The sequence below is a fragment of the Thalassophryne amazonica genome, chromosome 22, assembly GCF_902500255.1.
Source record: "Thalassophryne amazonica chromosome 22, fThaAma1.1, whole genome shotgun sequence".
NCBI classification, from domain to species: domain Eukaryota; kingdom Metazoa; phylum Chordata; class Actinopteri; order Batrachoidiformes; family Batrachoididae; genus Thalassophryne; species Thalassophryne amazonica.
Window position 1 is genome coordinate 4,314,911 of NC_047124.1, and position 21,481 is coordinate 4,336,391.

General features: G+C 45.7%; 1 protein-coding gene across 1 annotated transcript; it reads right to left on the reverse strand.

Annotated features, from left to right (window-relative positions):
* Positions 1-994: 994 nt before the first annotated feature.
* On the reverse strand, positions 995-20,965 carry cpm (carboxypeptidase M). Its single transcript, XM_034163259.1, has 10 exons — positions 20,901-20,965; positions 13,031-13,201; positions 9,674-9,771; positions 6,411-6,583; positions 4,268-4,361; positions 4,080-4,185; positions 3,808-3,978; positions 3,432-3,584; positions 3,170-3,318; positions 995-3,083 (listed from the first exon to the last, which is right to left on the reverse strand). The coding sequence occupies exons 2-10, from the start codon at positions 13,185-13,187 to the stop codon at positions 2,823-2,825; spliced, it is 1,362 nt and encodes a 453-aa protein (XP_034019150.1). The 5' UTR covers positions 13,188-13,201; positions 20,901-20,965; the 3' UTR covers positions 995-2,822.
* Between the last annotated feature and the right edge of the window lie 516 nt (positions 20,966-21,481).

Here is a 21,481-nt window from a genome sequence, read left to right on the forward strand (position 1 = left end):
TGCTGTGACTCACAAATTATTGCCTCGTTTCTGCTTAAGACTGCACTCCAGTCACCACCCATCTCTGTGACAGATATCTGAAGCTTTTATACAACAACCTTTTCCACAAAAGACGTGGGGGCGATCACAGCACGACAGCAGCACATCTGAGACTGAGTCTGACTCTTTACACCCACAGCAATCAAACAGAATAATGTGTTTATTAACCATCAGATGACAATGTAGAACCTCTTAAATCATTCTAAAGTCAGTTTTAAGCAGAAACAAGGTGATAATCTGTTAAATGCTGCTAGCATGCCGCCACGACACATGCGCAGTGAAGGCAGAGGGAGAACTGAATCCCTGACACCGAGTCAGACCCCTGCAAGAGGACGTCTCACAGACAGGGGGGTGTTTGCGTGAATGTACATTTGTTTCCAGCTCACATCCCATCATGCTCGTGGGCTCATGTTAGGAGATGTCAGTGATGGAGGTGACAGGAAATATGAAATACAGCAGCTAAAAATTTATTTATTTTTTTAATTGCCAAATAAAGTGAAAGCATCGTGGGGATGTGATACGGCTGTCCTGACTGGAAAGTTGTTACTTTGCTTCATTAAATTGCTCAAAATAATCCGCAAGACTTAGCAGACTGAAGGCGTTTTAACATTTATGGACAGCAGGTGAATCATCTCCATTAACCAGCTTTGTCAGATATCAGTGACCCCCCCCAACACACAAAATAACACCACCTTGACTGGAACCTGTTTACCTGCTCCAGGTCGCCAGCCAGGTGTCTGTGTGGAACCCTGACCCAGCTGTCTGGGTTCAGAAAACACTTCACAGTCTGATCTGGTTTCAGAGGAGAAAATCGCAGTTTCACACAATGACACATTGAACTCCGCTTCATGTTTGGTGAAACTAAAGCGGCACTCGCTCAGGCGCAGATATCTAATAATACAAAAAATCTGGCCCGGCCCCTTTATGTGGACATCATTTTACCGGTGTGAATGTTTTTAGTACTCTGCTGGTTTCAGGTCTTCAACACTCCACCTCAAACCTGAACCGAGTCACTGCACCTTATTGAGTTACTTTTGTTTTGTTTTTGTTTTTTTTTAGTTAAAATTTCCGCCAGCTCCTAATTTCTTTGTCTCATCTTTTCACATGACTGAGATGTCTTTGTTCCGAAATGTTGATTTATATGAAGATTTAACATCCTTTTCGATGTGGACAGAGATCAAAGCTTTATGACACGTGAAACCAAAGGCACTAATTCAGCGTTTTCATTTGTTAGCCACATGTTTGGGTTTTTCCTCCTGTGGGCTGCGAACTAACAAATGTCCTCAGTTTTAATTTATTCAGCCTGTTAATATTTGTCCATAAAGAGTTGTGTACAGCTGAAGAATTGAGTGTTTTTTCCTTTAATTCTGTGGATTGTTTCACACACGGAACAAAAAACTTCTAAAGTTCTCAGTTCATCTGAAAAATCATATCAGCAGGTGTGTTTGGACAGTTTTTTATCTGCTCTTCAGATAAGAAGGTGAAATATCAGATTTGCAGTTTTCTGTCTGAACCTAATAAAATGTTTAACTTATGTTATCCAGCAGGGTTTTGGGTTTTTAATTGGCCAGTTGTTAGGCTCATCTGTGCCCTCTGTTGGTTCTCAGGAGTAACCTCATCAGAACCTGTTGCTCTCCCCTTTTGTGGATTTGACCTCTGCTTGACCTTTCACTGTGAACGAAGGTGTCTCAAAAACTAAAAACGTCTTACTGAGTCATGAGAACTGACTAAAAACTACTTAGTTCCTTTCAAACTGCACATTTTCCATTTAATGAGCATCAACAAACATTTGGATGTTGATAATTTGAAGTAATCCCGTCTAGACTCAACCAACTTACAAACTTTTTCCCTTAAAGGGGCTTTTACACCAATAATTCCAGCAAACTGCATACGTACAAACCATATAGTTTACAAATTCTTACGTCTCGTTTATATTAACTCCGTTTCCGTTACACGACACACAGGAATTTCAGGTCAAACTTCAAGTTTAAAAACATAAAAGCTGGCTCCGCCCTTTCTTCCTTCAGTGCACGGCGGTGCAGTGAGACATGAATCCGAGGAAATGCAAACTATTTTAGGGTGAGATATTTTGGCTGTGACCACAGTCACGACAGAACGTGAGGTAAGGTTTAATATGAAACTAGAAAAAAACTGATTTGGCAAAAGCTTCAGAAGGCTGCTTTAAGTGACCTTTAACACCTGTGTTTGGAGTGTGGGTACACGCATGTATAAACACACTGTAATAGAGACTATGCAGACCAGAAGGTCACAGGTTTGAGTCCCGCTGGTGTGTACGTGCAGCTGCAGCGTCTCGTTTCTCCTCCAAGTGTTTGACAAACTAAAAGGTTCCAGTGAAAACAAAATGCTTGGCGGAGTTTAAAAAAGAGAAAAGCTCCAGGCGGGGTCTAATTTTAAAGCTGAAAATGTCTCTGCTACATTTAGCGAGCCTCCTCGTCTCCGTGTGCTCACACATCTAATTTTCATTGACATCCTGAAATGGGGACGAAGTCGTCGACTCCGGTTTCTAATTGATCTTCCGCCACTTTGCAGCGATTCAAAGTTCTTCTGGTGTGTCGCTGAGGTTGATTTGGCTCCGCCCTCATCTGGCAGCTAGCTGGAGTCCAAATGTTCCTCCAGAAACCTGTGCTCAGATTTATTGTTTGCAAGGTTTTGTTCCTGCAGGTTGAAGGTTCAGTGTTGCTCAGAGACACTCAAGCAGGCCACATGCTGGTGCTGGACACAAACCCGTGACCTTCTCTGACCACTGTGACCTCCATCAGACATCAGTCAATCATGGATTGGAGCCCCACCGTCAGACCAAGCCCCGTTGCGAGTACCACCAACCAAACGGGTCGCGTTACGGCTCCGCCCCCCTCTGGATGTATTAAAGTGAGGTTACAGTTAGGAGTGGGGCTAGCCGAGGCGCGACCTGTCGACGCAGAGATGCGTCGTAACAGGAAGTCATGTGTCATGGCGGAGTAGACATCGGGCCCGTACGGGATGTCCAGCATCTCTGTCAAAACCTCATGACCCGGGTATGTCACCTGTCAATCAAACAGATCATCAGACGTCTGAGTGTAATGACCACAGTCTGACCACCAGGGGGTGCTGTCACACAGTGTGCACGTACTGTGAAGCTGTAGGTTCCAGGCAGCAGTAGTCTGTAGTACTCGCCATGCTGGTTGGTTCTGAATGGACAGATATTGCTGCGACCTTTAACCTCTACCACAGCGTTTTGCACAGGCACCCCAAAGCCATCAAAGACTCGACCTTTGACCCCTGGAGACACAGATTAGATGCTCGATTTTCTTTTATAGTCCTGCGATTGAAAAACTCACACAGTCCCATCATAAAGACTGAAACACTGCAGACAGACAGAGATGGGTTCTGACCCAAGTGGACCTGCTGGATGAAGGCCAGCAGGGCGTTTCTGTTCTCGTCCCACAGAGCAGGAAGCTGATTGACTGGAGGATGCTTGCAACAGGACAGTTCCAGGGTCAGTTCCAGACACTGAGCCCACACGTAGTTGTAGTCCTGCATCCCGCCTACACACACACACACACACACACACACACACACACACACACACACACACACACACACACACACACACACACACACACACGTATCACTTAGCATATTCAATTTCCGCGGCTAACGTTACAGCCGATCAAGTTGCAGCGATCGGGTTTCTGCAGCGGTTCCTTGTGCTTTTGATCTTTATGTTCTAAGTTCTAACTGAGTGGCGCGATGGGGCGGTGTGCTGACCTGACACCGAGTACCACTGGTAACCGTTAGTGATGCCCTCCAGGAACGGCCTGCTGTCAGAACACTGATCCCCGAGGTGCATGGAGGTGTGGTTGGAGGAGTAGAGCCTGGCCAGGTGAACGAACACGTCATTGTCGGGCGTGACGCTGGCTCCGCCCACCAGCTCACGGCCTGGAGAGACAGAAAGAAAGAGGTGGGGCCTCAGAGAGAAAAAAAAACAACTTGCAATTTCATGTTTTTGACTTCAGTCACATCATGAAACGACTGTTTACCATTGTTGCTGTTGTCATACGGATAACTGGCCACCAGGGCTCCTCCGTGAAGGTTTGCAGAGAGTACGAAAGTCTCCATCTTTAACCAGCCAATCACAGCTCGAACCTAAAATGAATAAATAAACCAACCAGCCAATCACAGCACTTTTCTGAGATACAACATCCACACAGAGGGTCACATGACTAACCTCTACTTCCTGTTTCTCCTCACCATGCTGCTCACGCAGAGAAGCAAAAATATCGGGGAAGTTCCTGTTCAGATCAACACCATTCTGGTTAAACCTGAGAGTCACAGAGAGACGTGGATAAGTCAGCCGGTCACGTCTATCAGTGTGACCTCTGACAACAGAAGGTGGCGCTACAGTCACAGTGGGAAAGGATATCACAATAAAACAGAGATTGTTCTGAACATTTTGATATGTAACACAAGCATTATACTACAAGCAAGTACCTCAAAAGGAAATTCTTAAAGTTTTTCTGCCACCTGCTAGCACCTTCACGTCAGCTTGAGCTAAGGAATAAGCTAGCTATCACAGGGAGCAACGTATTTAACACATGAACAAGTACAGGATGAAATATACAACAAAATGAGAAAGTAAAACCGTAATAATTAAAGTGCTCTCCTGCGTCTTGGGGGTCGCCTGTTGCTCAACACACATCAGCAGAACTTCGTAAAGCTCGCTTAAACTGGTAACACTTTCAAACAGTGTTTTGAGCTCCCGGCTGCCTCATTCTGCTCGGTGGAGGTTCAAGTCGGGGTCAAATTTCCACAGAACAAATCACTTGGAGATATCAGGATTTGAGGATGGCGTGCGTGCCACGCCTTTCCCGTGCTGCCAGAGCAGAGCGTGGGTGTGGCCAAAGTGGCTGAGAGTCATGGAGCTCCTGAATACAAGGACTTTTGGCAAGTGGTGAACCTGGACAGGAGGACACGGCACAAGACGCGGGCAGGCGGGGGGTTGCTGCGGCGTGTTGAATTGCAGCTTGATACGACGCCAACCTCAGGCAGGCGTAAGAGCGGCTTAACGCTCCCCACTTCATTTCACTGAGTATTCCAGAGCCTGACCAAGAAACTCTCCTTCAGCTGCTGCTGAGCGTCCCGGGGGCGAGCCTCTCGGGTTTACAGCCATGTCCCATGATCTGGTGACACTGAGCACTTCCAGGAAGTGAGCGGATACATTTCTGCAGCAGCATGAGACACAAGATTCACAGAGAGCTTCACGTCCTCAGAGATGTGTTTACAGGACGGCCTGTGTGAATCAGTCCCTGTTTATAACAAGACGGATTCAACTTCAGAGCAGGACAAAGACGTCCAACAGAGCAGGTTCACTTCCTTTGACAAGCTGGAACTATAAAACTGGAGAACCTCAAACCTTTAGTCAGCGTCAAGGTATCACCACTAACCGTCGGTCCTCAACACACACACACACACACACACACACACACACACACACACACACACACACACACACACACACACACACACACACACACACACACACACACACACACACACACACACACACACACACACTCCGTTAAGTCAGTGTACATTAGTAAAGAATGAAAACAATCCTAATTAGATACATGGAGGTTTTTTTTTTAATCATGATTTTAATCTTTGTCAGAGGTTTTCCTGCTTATCGCTGTGTTTTGGGCGTTGGAGCGTCTTATAGTTTAGTCTAAGTGCCAGAAAAATAAGACGTCAGCTGAGGCTGTGGCATGTACACACACACACAGACACAGACACAGACACACACACACACACACACACATACACACGCAATGTTTCTTTCAGTTCAGGGGACAGTACATTAACTTACGACTCGTGAGAGTCGATACAGATGTTGACTCTGAAGTTACGAGAGTCCCGTTTTCCCAAAAGTGGTCACGGTATCATCCTGACAACCCGCAGGTCCTCTTTAGAGTCTCCAAGACATTTCCAGATCAGATGCAACACCTCACCCCAGTGTCCATCCTGGGATATACACCCAGGAGAGAAGTCTTTATAAGATGCTCAAACTGACTCCTTCAAACATGAAGCAGTAATTCTCCTTGTGGGAGCTTTGGTTCATGCTCAGGTCTCTAAAGGCAAAGTGGTTTTTGGTGAAGACCTCAACCAAGAATTACCCCAAAGAATCAGAAAGCACCGTCTGAACCAACCAACCCTGGAACACAGAAACTGGGAGCCCTGAGCACCAACTTAAGTTCTTTTTCCAAAGTCTACAAAGGCCGACTTTGAGGTTTATTTGGGTTTTGTAACAGGAACGGTTTAGACGTGTGGTTGTAATGACTGTTAAAATATAACGACAGATACAGGTGTGTCTGTACCTGCCCTGGCTGTACTGACAGTGTGTGTCCGCCACGTTGAAGCCATCCGGGTTCATCGATGGGAGGAGGTGGATGCGGGTGCTGTTTAGCAACTGCAATGACCATGCCTCGTTGCCACGGTAACCACGCACCAGGTCATGGATAAGATGGAGCAGCAGCACCCGGCCCAGCACCTACACACACACACACACACACACACACACACACACACACACACACACACACACACACACACACACACACACACACACACACACACACACACACACAAGCAGAAACAAGTTTGACTTTTTAAATACCAAATCCAATCTGGAAATGTGTAAATTCTGATTTCGAGTCCAAATGCAGTAAAACAGGTTGAACAAAAGTCACAACCATCATATTAAAGTTCTCTCTTTCTGCAATTTTAATTTTTTGTTGTTGTCCCAATGGACTGTTTTCTTTCTTCTTTGGGTGACTTCCTTCACATTTTGACACAGAAATATAATAAATCAGAAACGTAAACAGTTACTTTCTCATTTTTTCCATATCTGTTAGGTATAAACACTCCAACACCACTGTATTACCCCCACACAACTCATTTTGTACAAATTTAGCCACAAAAAGACAAAGAAAACAAGGGAGCTGGTTAAGCAAAGTCCACAGTGAATGTGGTCTGTGACAGAGAGCGTTTTGGCACAGAAATGTACTAAATCCATTACTGTCTCATTGTTTAACAGCGGGTTATGTTCTAAATCTCAAGTCCACACAACCCTCCAGAAAGAATGATGCCAAAGCAGATACCGCTCACCTCCTTCTCTCTCATAATATCTATATGTGTATTGTTTAGAAGGTGCATTTAGCTTGAGATGAGCTCATTTGTCAGTTTCTTCCATTTCCAAAACCTAAGGCTGGTGGCCACCACTGCTTGTGCTCATCATCTCCACATCTTGTTCTAGTCCTTGTCTGAAAAAAATGAAGTAAAGGAGTCAACTGGTAGCACTCGGGGCTTTTTCACCCACTACATCCTCCTCTGGCTCCTCCTGGAGGATCCCAAAGAGTTCACAGGCCAGAAAAGCTGGATGGTGACTGTAGTTCTTGAAGCATTTTCTAGGTTAGAGGTGTGTGCAACCTCCTAGGGAACGTGTCCAGGTAGCTTCCTAATCTGAAGTGTTCTAGCCAGCGTATGTATCTCCACGCCCCCCCCCCCCCCCCCCCCCACACACACACACACCCCATGTGAGAGCTTGTTTTGGCCGTTTGTATCTGTAATCTCACTGATTTGGTCACTAACCGACATTTACGACAACAGTGCAGTGGAAAACCGAACATCTACCTTCTGTATTTCAAAATGCCTTTGGGAGTACTTTTTTCAGAGGGTCTGACTTTTCGTCATGGGGTAATGCCCCCCCCCCCCCGAAACGTGGTCGTCATTATGACGTTCCAGGTTCTTCAAACACTGAGGGGAGGACGGACGTAAAGTTGTGAGTCAGCGGCACTGAACCTGCTCCAGAGACGAGTCAGGGGCTGTTCTCCTGAGAAAGACATCTGATTGGACGACGGGGACACAATAAGAAACTTTCTGAATGAATGAGAGTCTCAGGAGGGAGAAAGAGAGAAGGCTGGGAAAGGTGATGAGGTGTCTCATGTTGGGACTGGTTCTGCCCGCGGCCATCACTTTGTTTCCAAACAAAACAACACTGTCAGCCTCGTTTCGCTTCTCAGCCGCCGCACGACGCAAACACGAGGACAGAAGGGAAAAAAAGAAAAGCTAATCGATTACCTGATCAATAGAAAAAAATATTTAAATCAAGATAATAGTTAATTTGTCAAAGATGAGAATAATTGAGATATGAGCCAACATTACCTGTATTTTGATCGGCTTTAAACGATTTGAACAACATTAAAAGGACCTTGAACTGGTTTAAACCCGGCTGAGATAGACATTAACCTTCTCTGGCTATGAAAAACATTTCTAATGTTCTCCCAAAAATGTAAGGTTTTGTGTTTTGGTTTGGATGAATTTTCCACTGGACCAACTAAAAAAAAAAAAAAAAAAACAGCAGTAAATTAACATCATAAAGTGGAGCCGGACTTTAATAATCATCTCCAAGGTGAGATACTGGCTTTTGGTCCGAGTTACAAAAATCCATTTTCAGGGATTCACAATGATCTCCACACGACACGAGCTTCATTCCTGCTGTTTCGCCAGTGAAAAGGCCCTTTTTTTTTCCTGGAGGTTTTCTCTGCACCGACACACTCCGCTGACTCTGTGTGTCCAGCCGTGACTCGTCTATTTAAGGACATTTTCACAGACTTTCACATGCATGATGTGTGATCAGCCGCAGACTGTTACCATAGAAACTCAAACGCTGGTCAGAGTTTCCTTTCTACCCTCAGCCAAGGTGGGAATGTTTTTTGGACCTGCTTGTTTGTCAGCTAGATGATTCAACAAGCAGTGACGGACTTAGTAAGAACCAGAACCAGATTTTGGAAAGTAAAGAAGCTGACAGAAAAACAAAGAGCTCATTTTACACTACATGTAACTTCTGCTCCTAATTCCCATCATCCACGTGATGATAACAATCACAAACATGACCAGCAGATGGCAGAGAGGTACAGAACAACGGTCCAAGTCTTTCGGGTTGTGGTGCTTCCCGTTTTACTGTACTGTTGTGAGAGATGGACTCCAACCAGTGACTGAAGACAAAGGCTGGACGTCTTTGGTTCAAGGTCTCTTTGGAGGATCCTTGGGTCCCACTGGAATGACTCTGTGTCAACTGAGTGGTTACGTAGAGAGAAAGATGAGGAGGATCACTGATGTTATGAGGGAACGTCAGCTACAACAGCTTGTTCATGTGGTGTGTTTCTCTGAGCATGATCCAGCGTGCAGGTACCTCAGTGTTGAGGACTCCAGCAGCTGGAGAAGGTCAAGGACATGCCCACATTTCACCTGGCTGCAGCAGCTAGATGGTTATATTGGAAAAGGTTGATCAAAACCCTGAATAGAAACCAAACAGAACTCTGCTCACTGTACAAAACATGACATATACGATGACAGTCAGAAACCCCCGGCCCGGGACCTTCTTCAAGTTTCCGGTCACCAGAATGCAAAAACGTGGTCCTCACAAGTGACCGTGGGAACAGAAATCAGTTCCTATAACATACACACACACAGCCTGGAGGCTGAACACAATGTGTCTGTCTCTGAATGCTTCTTGTTGATCCCTTTAGTCCGGCTTCCTGTCTGCAGGGAGGGGCTCTGTGTGCCTGTACTCTCTCACCTCGTTTCCATGCATGTTTGCAACATATTTGAATTCTGGGATGCCAACAGTGTGATGATGAGGGGCGACACCAAGAGCCAACACCCACAGCTGCTGACCTGAGAGACAGAAGTGGAGAGAAAAAGTCCAACATTTATAATCACAGATGTATTATCATTACAGTTCCATAAACTACATTTGTTTGATTAACTTCACATTTGAGTCCTAAAGATAAAAAAGAATACAGCAGGCTACCAAGATGAAAAGAATACAGCAGGCTACCAAGGTGAAAAGAATACAGCAGACTACCAAGCTGAAAAGAATACAGCAGGCTGCCAAGCTGAAAAGAATACAGCAGGCTACCAAAGTGAAAAAAAATACAGCAGACTACCAAGATGAAAAGAATACAGCAGGCTACCAAGATGAAAAGAATACAGCAGGCTACCAAGGTGAAAAGAATACAGCAGACTACCAAGCTGAAAAGAATACAGCAGGCTGCCAAGCTGAAAAGAATACAGCAGGCTACCAAAGTGAAAAAGAATACAGCAGACTACCAAGATGAAAAGAATACAGCAGGCTACCAAGATGAAAAGAATACAGCAGGCTACCAAGCTGAAAAAGAATACAGCAGACTACCAAGATGAAAAGAATACAGCAGGCTACCAAGATGAAAAGAATACAGCAGGCTACCAAGCTGAAAAAGAATACAGCAGACTACCAAGATGAAAAGAATACAGCAGGCTGCCAAGCTGAAAAGAATACAGCATGCTACCAAGCTGAAAAAGAATACAGCAGACTACCAAGATGAAAAGAATACAGCAGGCTACCAAGCTGAAAAAGAATACAGCAGACTGCCAAGATGAAAAGAATACAGTAGGCTACCAAGATGAAAAAGAATACAGCAGGCTACCAAGATGAAAAAGAACACAGCAGGCTACCGAGACAAAAAACAATACAGCAGGCTACCCAGACGAAAAAGAATACAGCAGGCTACAGAGCTGAAAAACAAACAAAAAAAAAAAAACAGCAGGCTACAGGGCCTTCCTTCTTTTCTCTGGAATAAACTGCCTGCTGAAGTAAAAACCTCTGATTCTTTTGTGTCCTTTATGGCCAAACTTTAAAACTGTGAATTTATCAAAAGCTGTTTTCAGTGAAGGTTCTTGGTCATCTGGGTAGGAGATATTGAGATGTTTTCTCAGAGGAAACAAACTTCCTGTATAGAGGCTGTGCTATAGTGTCCTACAAAATCCTTTGGTCGTGTTGAACAATAATCGATTACCAATCAATCTGCAGATTTATCACTTGAGACACCTCTTACAACAATTTTGCTTGCATTATGGACTGCATTATGGGTAATGGCAAAAAGCACAAGATTATAAATTGTTTCCCCACAACTTTAACTGATCTTGTGAAATTCTACTTTTGTTTAGTTTTATGTCTCAGCACAACTTTATAAACAGTCAGACCAACGGAGGGTAGAAGTCATTGGTTCCCAATGGAGAATGAACGATGGACAAGAGCCCCCTACTGGTGGTTTGGTCTACTGACAGTCAAACGGCGAATATGTTAGATTGTTACAAAATGTATGACAAAGTAACTGTGGGGGCAAACGGAAAGAGGCCATGAAAGTTTGAAACAAGTTTGTTTCAGGGCACCATTGTTATAAACGTATTAGTTTATAACAACATTGTATCAGATGTAGAGGTTCACTTTTATTTACATCGAGTTCTTTGAGTTTTTTGTGTCGTTTTTAGGAAACTTTGCTGGTTGCGACTGAATCAGTGATGTCTGGATCATTTCTGCAGCCACCCTGAAGGTTTTAGACTATATATACAGTGAAAGTGTACAAACACAAAGTGAACATAGGTGTTGGCGATGAACGGATGAAGTCCTGCAAGTCTCAGCGAGCAGCAAACTGCGCTGAAGTTTCAGTGACTCATGATGGAAGCGTGAAGGAAACAAAAAATGTTGCTTCCATTAATAAATGACAGAAAGTTGGCTGGAGCCCAGACGGTGTCCTGGATTATCTCAGATTAACTCTGTGTGTGTGTGTGTGTGTGTGTGTGTGTGCGCGTGCACCATTAGCCAGATTACGCTGCCCCAGATTAAGTTAGCTTTAAGTTTACACATCTTTTTATTACACAGCTGACTGATACACTCAGATGTGCATCACTACGGCAACCGTGATAATGACCGCTGACAGACTGGGTGTGTAAAGTTACTGTCTCTCTCTCTCTCTTTCTCTCCCATCATGAGTCTTAACGCCTGAGACTGGAATGCACAGAACATACAGCACTTGAAGTCCGAGCAACAGAGTCGTGGAGGTAGAACCAGACCACAGGAAGAGTCCACCGACTCGGGCGTCTGTCTGCAAGGAAAAGTTTGTTGATCTCAGCTTTGCAGACGCTCCTTTGATCTTTGGGGAATCGATGGATCCCCCGACTTTTGCAAGTGAGAAGCTGAGAGAGGATTCTGTGTGTCTGGGTTTGTGATTGTTCGGGAGACTGAGATTCAGTTTCTGGACTCGGCTGTCAGTAGTGTCTGTGTTTGCGTCAAAGTCTCGAAGATGTAGAAACACTGGTTTATCTCAGCAGTCATGTCTCTATGTACTCCATCTGTGAGATCGAGACACACCTGGGATGACCTTACAGAATCACAAGGTCAAAGGTCAGAGGTCTTTGGTGATGCCGATATCTTTGCTGGAGGACAAACGTTCAAGTCTTTAGGGTCCCTCGTGGTGCTGCCTGTTTTACTTTATGGTTGTCAGACTTGGACCCTTGACCTGAGGGGACGACTGGTTGTTTTTGGTACCGGGTCTCATTGTAGGATCCTTGGGTCCCACTGGCCTGATTCTGTGGGAAAGGAACATTTATGTTGGGTGTCTCAGATGAGGAGGATCACTACCATTGTGCAAAGTGTGACTTTATAGCCATTTGGCCCATTTACATGACAATGATCCAGCACATAGGACACACCCACGTCACCTTGACCTGATAGACAGATGCCTACTTTTGGTAGGTGGGTATGGTTAAGGGCGGTTATTGGCCTGTGTGGTTGAGAATCAGGAGCCAGGAGTCCTGTGGTACAGCGGATGCGGTGATGCACAGCTCCAGCACACGATCCCAGACCTGACCAGACCTAACCAGTCAAAACCAAAACCGAGTGAATCCCAGAGAGTCTATTTTTCCTTGTGTGAATTATTTACCGACTCTATGTCCACCTCACAGACACCATTCATGCCTTAAAAATAAACAGTCAAATTACGAAAATGTCAATAAAAGTAAAAAGTAGCCTCATTATTTCTCTTTAAAGTTCCTGTGTCTTTGGTACTGCAGTTCACAGGTTTCTCCTAAAGAGGATAATTTTTGGTGGCATTACCTCGGACAGATTGGCCGATGCTGTACAGGTGTGCGATATCGGGGTTGGAGGTGTTGACATCAAGGAGGTACTCCTCAATCTCGCTGTTGCTGTGGTAACGGAATTCCAGTGCAGTAGTGATGGCAAGGAAGGGGAGGGTGAGGAAGAGCACTGACATCACTGCACAGCAACCTGCACGAGGATCAGGCAAAGTCACCACCACCAACATGGTGCGACTCTTACATACTATCTGTAGTGAAACGGGTTCTAAACAAATTTATTTTAACTTAATTAAACAAAATGCTTGTGCTACTCACCGTTACCGTACAGTTCTGTTTGCAGTTTTACATTTTATCTTCCCGTGCAGCAAACGTGTCGGCTGCTCGGAATCATCAGCACGCAGAGTACAAAGAATCAGTTACTGTTTGACTCAACTTGAGCACGTTGGTGAGTTGTGCATTGGAACATCCAGTCAAAGGGGAATTTCAAGTCCATGCCCACATCCCAAGTTCAAAGAGTCCCGATAACCCACGACGTCTGCAGATTTTAAAGTCAGGTCTGGAAAACGGTGGAGTTTGACCTTTCAAAACAGTCGGGGTGGCTCCCTGTGGTGGTGTCTTTGAGAACACTGATAACTGGCTTTACCTTCATTGACATTTCAGACCAGAGCCAATGAGGTTGCATCTTATGTCAAAATGGGCGGAGCAGTGGGCAGAAGCACTGTCCAGTCTACAGGCGGGCCAGTACTGTGTCTTGATTGGCCAGGTGGTGTCAGTAAGGACCGCGCTGAACTTCAATACCTCTGTCATCTTGTCTGTGTGACTGTCAGCAGGACATCTCAAAGAAACATGAAAGGATTTCAGTGAAGTACAACCCCAATTCCAATGAAGTTGGGACGTTGTGTAAAATGTAAATAAACAGAATACAATGATTTACAAATCCTCTTCAACCTATATTCAATTGAATACACCACAAAGATAAGATATATAATGTTCAAACTGATAAACTTTATTGTTTTGTGCAAATATTTGCTCCTTTGCTCACTTGTAGATGTAGCAACGAACTGTGTTAACCCTCTGGGGTCCGAGGGCATTTTTTGGACAGTTCATTCGCCTGGTATAAATGTTTTATTATTGCTGTTAACAGTTCTCCGTACATCCCACAATCAAGTTTTATGTCTCTTTTTTCAGGACAGCCTGTACTTTCAGAATATATATGCTATAGTTGTGTTTTATAAGTGTAATAAAGGTTTACAATCAAAAATAGGCAAGGAAAAAATAAAGCGAAAAATCATTTTCCACACACATTTATTCAAAACACACAGCAAACTATAATAAACAACTGTTTTGACACTTTATAAAGGTAATTTGAGGTCTTGTGTGAAAAACTGTACAACAAAAAGGTTCAAACAATAAACACAAATGCACATTTTGAACAATATATACAAAATGGTCTATGCGTTTTGTTGTCCACTGATATGGTAAACAGTGCTTTACGCAGAGAAAGCAACAGAGTTATCCAGTAACATTCACATGCAAACTAGTGGAGCAATCCTGATAGTTACACACTCTTTGTTTGAGCACAACAGATTGTCATCAGAGGCTCTCAGTCTGCTCCGTGTGCCTCACTGATCGCTGTGCGTAATGGCGCAGGGCACACTGAGTATGTACTAATAGTATGTACTCACTGGAGCACCCAGGGGGCTATTCAAACGGGCCAACGAGTAACATCACTCCTGAAAACGATCTTTGGCTTTTCACGTGAGGTAAATCTGCCCTACGATTTGATTTTGGAAAACCATGTAACGGTGAACCAATTCTGATTGGACACTCACATTGTGCACGTCATCACATAGCTTCTATGAGGAGGACAAAGATGGCCGATGGCTGGCTCAAAAGTCTGCAGAGTTAACTTTTCAGCAAAAAAAAGTAAGTTTCTATCTCATATTAAAAAGTTATTATTATAATTTAGTAAAGCTTGGTCTTAACTGACAATAGTTTTCTGAAGTGTTCCTGAGCCCATGCGGTAAGATCATTTACACAATGATGTCGGTTTTTAATGCAGTGCCGCCTGAGGGATCAAAGGTCACGGGCATTCAATGTTGGATTTCAGCCTTGCTGCTTACGTGTAGAAAGTTCTCCAGATTCTCTGAATCTTCTGATTATATTATGGACTGTAGATGATGGAATCCCTAAATTCCTTGCAACTGAATGTTGACAAACATTGTTATTAAACTGTTGAACTATTTTTTCACACAGTCGTTCACAAAGTGATGTTCCTCGCCCCATCTTTGCTTGTGAATGGCTGAGCCTTTTGGGGATGCTCCTTTTATACCCAATCATGACACTCACCTGTTTCCAAACAGATGATCAACTTTCCCAGCCTTTTGTTGCCCCATCCCAACTTTTTTGAAACGTGTTGCAGGTATCCACTTCAAAATAAGTAAATATTTGCACAAAAACAATAAAGTTTATCTGTTTGAACATTAAATATCTTGTCTTTGTGGTGTATTCAATTGAATATAGGTTGAAGAGGATTTGTAAATCATTGTATTCTGTTTTTATTTACATTTTACACAACGTCCCAATTTCATTGGAGTTGGGGTTGTATTTTTTTCTCTACTCCTGAGTGCAGGAATGGGGAAGAAACAACACAAAACACAACAAAGGGACAAGGGATTGTGCAACTGCTGCCATCACCAAACTCCAGGGTTTTTGGCCCATTTTAACATAATGACTTCAGCGTTGGCATGCGATAATGGATTTTTAAAAAAATCTGCTAATTTTATTGATTAAACAACTGAGCATGAACTGCAGTAATTAATATATTTTTAATAAAAATCTCCTCAAATAACCAGAAACAAGCAAAGGATGCCTAGAAATGTGTTGAAGACAAAAGACGCTCTTGAAGAAAAGCCCACATCTCATAAGAACACCTTAAACATTTCAGACTTTTCTCCTGAAGTGTTTTCTTTTCTTTTAAACATCACGGCGGCGCCGTCAGTGAGTAAATCATCACAGGCTGCAGCTTAAGGTTTGACGATTCCAACTAGAGTCAAACAGTAACTCATCCCTTGTACTCTGCATGCTGATGACTTTGCATCACCACTGTTCCTGCCATGAAAATGCTAATCTGTCTGTTGTGTGGGCCGCTGAAGAGGAGGTACTGCTGGCCCACCACCAGAAGGCGCCCTGCCTGAAGTGCGGGCTTCAGGCACGAGAGGGCGCTGCCGCCTCAGGAACAAGCCGTGGTGACAGCTGTCACCCATCATCCGTGACAGCTGTCACTAATCATCACATCTGGTATAAAAGCAGGAAGACACCTCCACCAAACTGCCGAGATATCATCTTCATCTGGAGGTAATACTCTCAGCCTTTTGTGATTTATAAATCTGTTATTGTGAGTGTTTGCAGGAGAACCGGTCGTTTTTGCGGAGGCTGTGCAAGACAGCGCTCCTTTTCATCTGAGACCGCTGCAACGTGTTTAGTGAGAGGTGGAGGTGGCATTCCCACCATTGTTACTGGGTGTTCACACACCCACCCTTTGACTGTCTTTTGCTTTCTCCCAGCAGTACCAGATCCGACACGCCGGGAAGGTGGACACCTGGGGACTCCAGGACTTGGCGGCTCCAGTATTCCTCGGGTTCAGGTGGCGGTGGAAATCGTGTGGTTCCGGTTCGTTTCCAGACGGGCGTCTCCTATCGTCGAGCCTGCCCACACGACACCTTTATTAATTGACTGTTGCACATTCTGAATCTGCTGTGTTTGGTTGTGACATTCACAACAGTAAAGTGTTATAATTTGACTCCTTCCATTGTCCGTTCATTTACGCCCCCTGTTGTGGGTCCGTGTCACTACACTTTCCCAACAGGATATCTCGGCCAGCGTCATGGACTCCGAGGGGCGTCACCAGGCTGTTGAACAACCAATGGGAGAGCAGGGAGCGCAGGCATCTGCAGGAGGCGTGATTGGTGAGCTACAGCATATTCTCACGCCTTTACGGCTCGAATGGATCAAATAGCCGAGCAAAACATCCTCCTGAACCGCAGGGTGGAGGCTCTCTCCGCGCAAGTGGCGGCGAGTGCTCAGGGTGCTGCTGCAGCTCCTCCTCCTGTCGATCCTGTGCTAGATATTAATGTTCCAGTGGTGGTTCAACAACCCCTCCCACCATCCCCTGAAGCATACATAAGCCCTCCTGAGTCGTACGGAGGTTGTGTGGAGATGTGCGCGGACTTTCTTATGCAGTGTTCACTCGTCTTCGCACAACGTCCCGTCATGTACGCATCAGACGCAAGCAAAATAGCTTATGTGATCACTCTGCTTCGGGGAGAGGCACGCGCTTGGGCTACGGCTCTTGAGGAGTGGAGACACCTGCTGGAGGGAGCGTCAGTGCCTTTCACGGTTTTCACTGACCACCGGAACCTGGAGTATATCAGGACCGCCAAGCGACTGAACCCCAGGCAAGCCCGCTGGTCACTGTTTTTCGGCCGTTTTGACTTCCGGATCACCTACCCCCCCGGGACCCAAAACCAAAGATCGGATGCCCTGTCCCGGGTGCATGAACAGGAAGTCAAGACCGAGCTGTCGGATCCACCGGAACCCATTCTCCCGGAGTCCACTATCGTGGCTGCTCTGACCCGGGACGTGGAGAAGACCGTCCGGTAGGCCCTGGCACGGAGCCCGGAACAGGGCCGAAGAACAGACTATACGTCCCACCAGAAGCCAGAGCTGCCGTTCTGGACTTCTGTCACGGGTCCAAGCTCTCCTGCCACCCAGGGGTGCGTAGGACCGTGGCAGTAGTCCGGCAGCGCTTCTGGTGGGCGTCCCTGGAGACTGATGTCCGGGCTTACATCCAGGCCTGCACCACCTGCGCCAGGGGCAAGGCTGACCACCAGAAGGCACAGGGACTTCTACAGCCACTTCCTGTGCCTCACCGCCCCTGGTCCCACATCGGTCTGGATTTTGTCACGGGCCTCCCGCCGTCCCGGGGACACACCACCATACTCACGATAGTGGACCGTTTCTCCAAGGCGGCCCAGTTCGTGGCCCTCCCGAAGCTCCCGTCGGCCCAGGAGACGGCGGATCTCCTCGTCCACCATGTTGTCCGGCTGCATGGGATACCAACAGACATCGTTTCGGATCGCGGTCCCCAGTTCTCCTCGCAGGTGTGGAGAAGTTTCTGCCGGGAACTGGGGGCCACTGTAAGCCTCTCGTCTGGGTATCACCCGCAGACTAACAGACAGGTCGAACGGGCCAACCAGGAGTTGGAGCAGGCCCTCAGGTGCACGACCTCCGCACACCCGACGGCTTGGAGTGAACATCTGGCCTGGATCGAGTACGCTCATAACAGCCAGGTGTCCTCTGCCACCGGCCTCTCCCCGTTCGAGGTGTGTCTGGGGTACCAACCCCCTTTGTTTCCTTTGGTGGAGGGAGAGGTCGGTGTGCCCTCGGTCCAGGCCCACCTGCGGAGATGCCGTCGGGTGTGGCGCACCGCCCGTTCGGCCTTGTTGAGGGCCCGGACGAGGGCTAAAGCCCATGCAGACCGTCGACGGTCCCCGGCCCCCACATACCAGCCCGGGCAGGAGGTGTGTCTTTCCACCAAGGACATTCCACTCCAGGTCGAGTCCCCCAAGTTGAAAGACTGATTCATTGGACCCTTCCTCATCCTCAAGGTCCTCAGTCCTACCGCAGTGAGGCTCCAACTCCCGGCCTCACTGCGGATCCATCCGGTCTTTCATGTCTCCAGGATAAAACCGCATCACACCTCGCCCCTCTGTGCACCCGGTCCAGCGCCACCTCCTGCCCGTATTATCGACGGGGAGCCGGCTTGGACAGTTCGCCGGCTCTTGGACGTCCATCGAATGGGCCGGGGTTTCCAGTATTTGGTGGACTGGGAGGGGTATGGACCCGAAGAACTCTCCTGGGTGAAGAGGAGCTTCATCCTGGACCCAGCCCTCCTGGCCGATTTCTATCGTCGCCACCCGGACAAGCCTGGTCGGGCGCCAGGAGGCGCCCGTTGAGGGGGGGGGTCCTGTTGTGTGGGCCGCTGAAGAGGAGGTACTGCTGGCCCACCACCAGAAGGCGCCCTGCCTGAAGTGCGGGCTTCAGGCACGAGAGGGCGCTGCCGCCTCAGGAACAAGCCGTGGTGACAGCTGTCACCCATCATCCGTGACAGCTGTCACTAATCATCACATCTGGTATAAAAGCAGGAAGACACCTCCACCAAACTGCGGAGATATCATCTTCATCTGGAGGTAATACTCTCAGCCTTTTGTGATTTATAAATCTGTTATTGTGAGTGTTTGCAGGAGAACCGGTCGTTTTTGCGGAGGCTGTGAAAGACGGCGCTCCTTTTCATCTGAGACCGCTGCAACGTGTTTAGTGAGAGGTGGAGGTGGCATTCCCACCATTGTTACTGGGTGGTCACACACCCACCCTTTGACTGTCTTTTGCTTTCTGCCAGCAGTACCAGATCCGACACGCCGGGAAGGTGGCCACCTGGGGACTCCGGGACTTGGCGGCTCCAGTATTCCTCGGGTTCAGGTGGCGGTGGAAATCGTGTGGTTCCGGTTCGTTTCCAGACGGGCGTCTCCTATCGTCGAGCCTGCCCACATGACACCTTTATTAATTGACTGTTGCACATTCTGAATCTGCTGTGTTTGGTTGTGACATTCACAACAGTAAAGTGTTATAATTTGACTCCTTCCATTGTCCGTTCATTTACGCCCCCTGTTGTGGGTCCGTGTCACTACACTTTCCCAACACTGTCACCAGGACTGTGCAAACACCAACTGTGACCGTGAGCAGTCTGAACTCTTACAACCTTGTTTGGCTTGGTTATAAATAAGAGCTTTTACAGTTCAGGGTGGATCTATGTAAAAACACAAGATCCTGAAACATTCTGAAGATTTCAGTCAAGGTCGTGTTTCATGAAACCTGGTGAGCAGGTGGATCTGGCCTAGATACAGGCAACAGAGCAGAACTGTAAATGTACTTATTGACTGCAGCAAAATTTATGTTTTTTGTTTGTTTGTCCTGGATGAAAAAAGGCTGCATCACACTTCAATGTTCAATTGTTTCCCGTTAGATCAGATCATTATATACGAACTAATATTTTGCACGACCCACAACCGAAGGAGGGATGAAACAAAAATGATCACATTACATGATGTCACCAGTCAACAGGTTCATTCAGTTATTATTGCAGTTTTTTTTATCCTCAAAAGAAACTGTGCAACAAGTTCAACAGGATCCTGGAGGAAAATGCAACAATAATGACGGTCCAACAGTCAAGTTTACATGTGGTTTTGACATAAAACCTGGGAACAGAATCACATTAATAACAACAATAATAATAATTCAATCTTTGGACAACGTTAGACACTATGAAGATATGGGGAACAGCAAAATAAATAAATAAAAATAAATAAAATAAAAAAGTTATTTGCTCCTGTGTGAGCATCCTTTTTTATAAATACATTACACTGATAAAAACTCGTATTTCTGACATACAACAAATTACAATACTTCAACCCCACATATCACTAATAATAAAATAAACAAAATCCGTTTAAAAGAAAGTGCTTAAAACCTTTAAACCTGATAATTTAAATAGTTAAATCAATGAAAATAGGTTATTTCAACTTTTCTACAAAATTTCTACTTTAGTCAAGTTAAAAAAATAACATTACAACTGTTGAAAACTAACATTAAAAAAGCAGTTTTACAACAGTTTAATGTCTAATGTCCACTTTAATAAAACTGGAAATCCTACAATATTTAATTATTTAATGAAGTATCCACAAACTGATCGTTATGTATTTTTTCTGCCGACTAATCAACGAACCCATTAACCGTTTAAAGACGTCAGAATCATGAAAGAGGAACGGTACCTGGGTCCAAACAGAACCGGGACTCTTCAGGACGGGAACGCCGGCTCCGCGTGGTTCGTTTTATGCTTCAGTCACAGCCGGAGGGGCGGAGCCAGCGCGAGCGGCTGGTCCCCGCGCGCTGTATTCAACAAGTCTATGAACACGAAAACAGCGCCACCACCGGTCAGTTATGGCCAAAAACGTACTTTCTGTGATTGAGGGACGCTAACTCACTCTGACAGGCAAAAACAAACAAACAAACAAATAAATAAATAATAGGCCAGGCGAAAGCAGGCTGATTCATTCAACTTCAGTTTATGGCAATCTGGCGCCATCTTCTGGCTATACACCGAAAAGCACCGAAAGTACACGGCACAAAATGATTAGACAGACAGACAGACAGACAGACAGACAGACAGAGATGTGAAACCGGCTGGTTCATTCCACTTCCTATTATGGTAATTTGGCGCCATCTTCTGGTTATACAACAAAAGTACACAGCTCAAAAAAAAAGAAAGAATGAATGAATAAATAGCTATTAGGCATTTTAAGTCAGCATTTTTTTCAATTCATAAACATAAAGAAGTTCTAAAAAATATCTA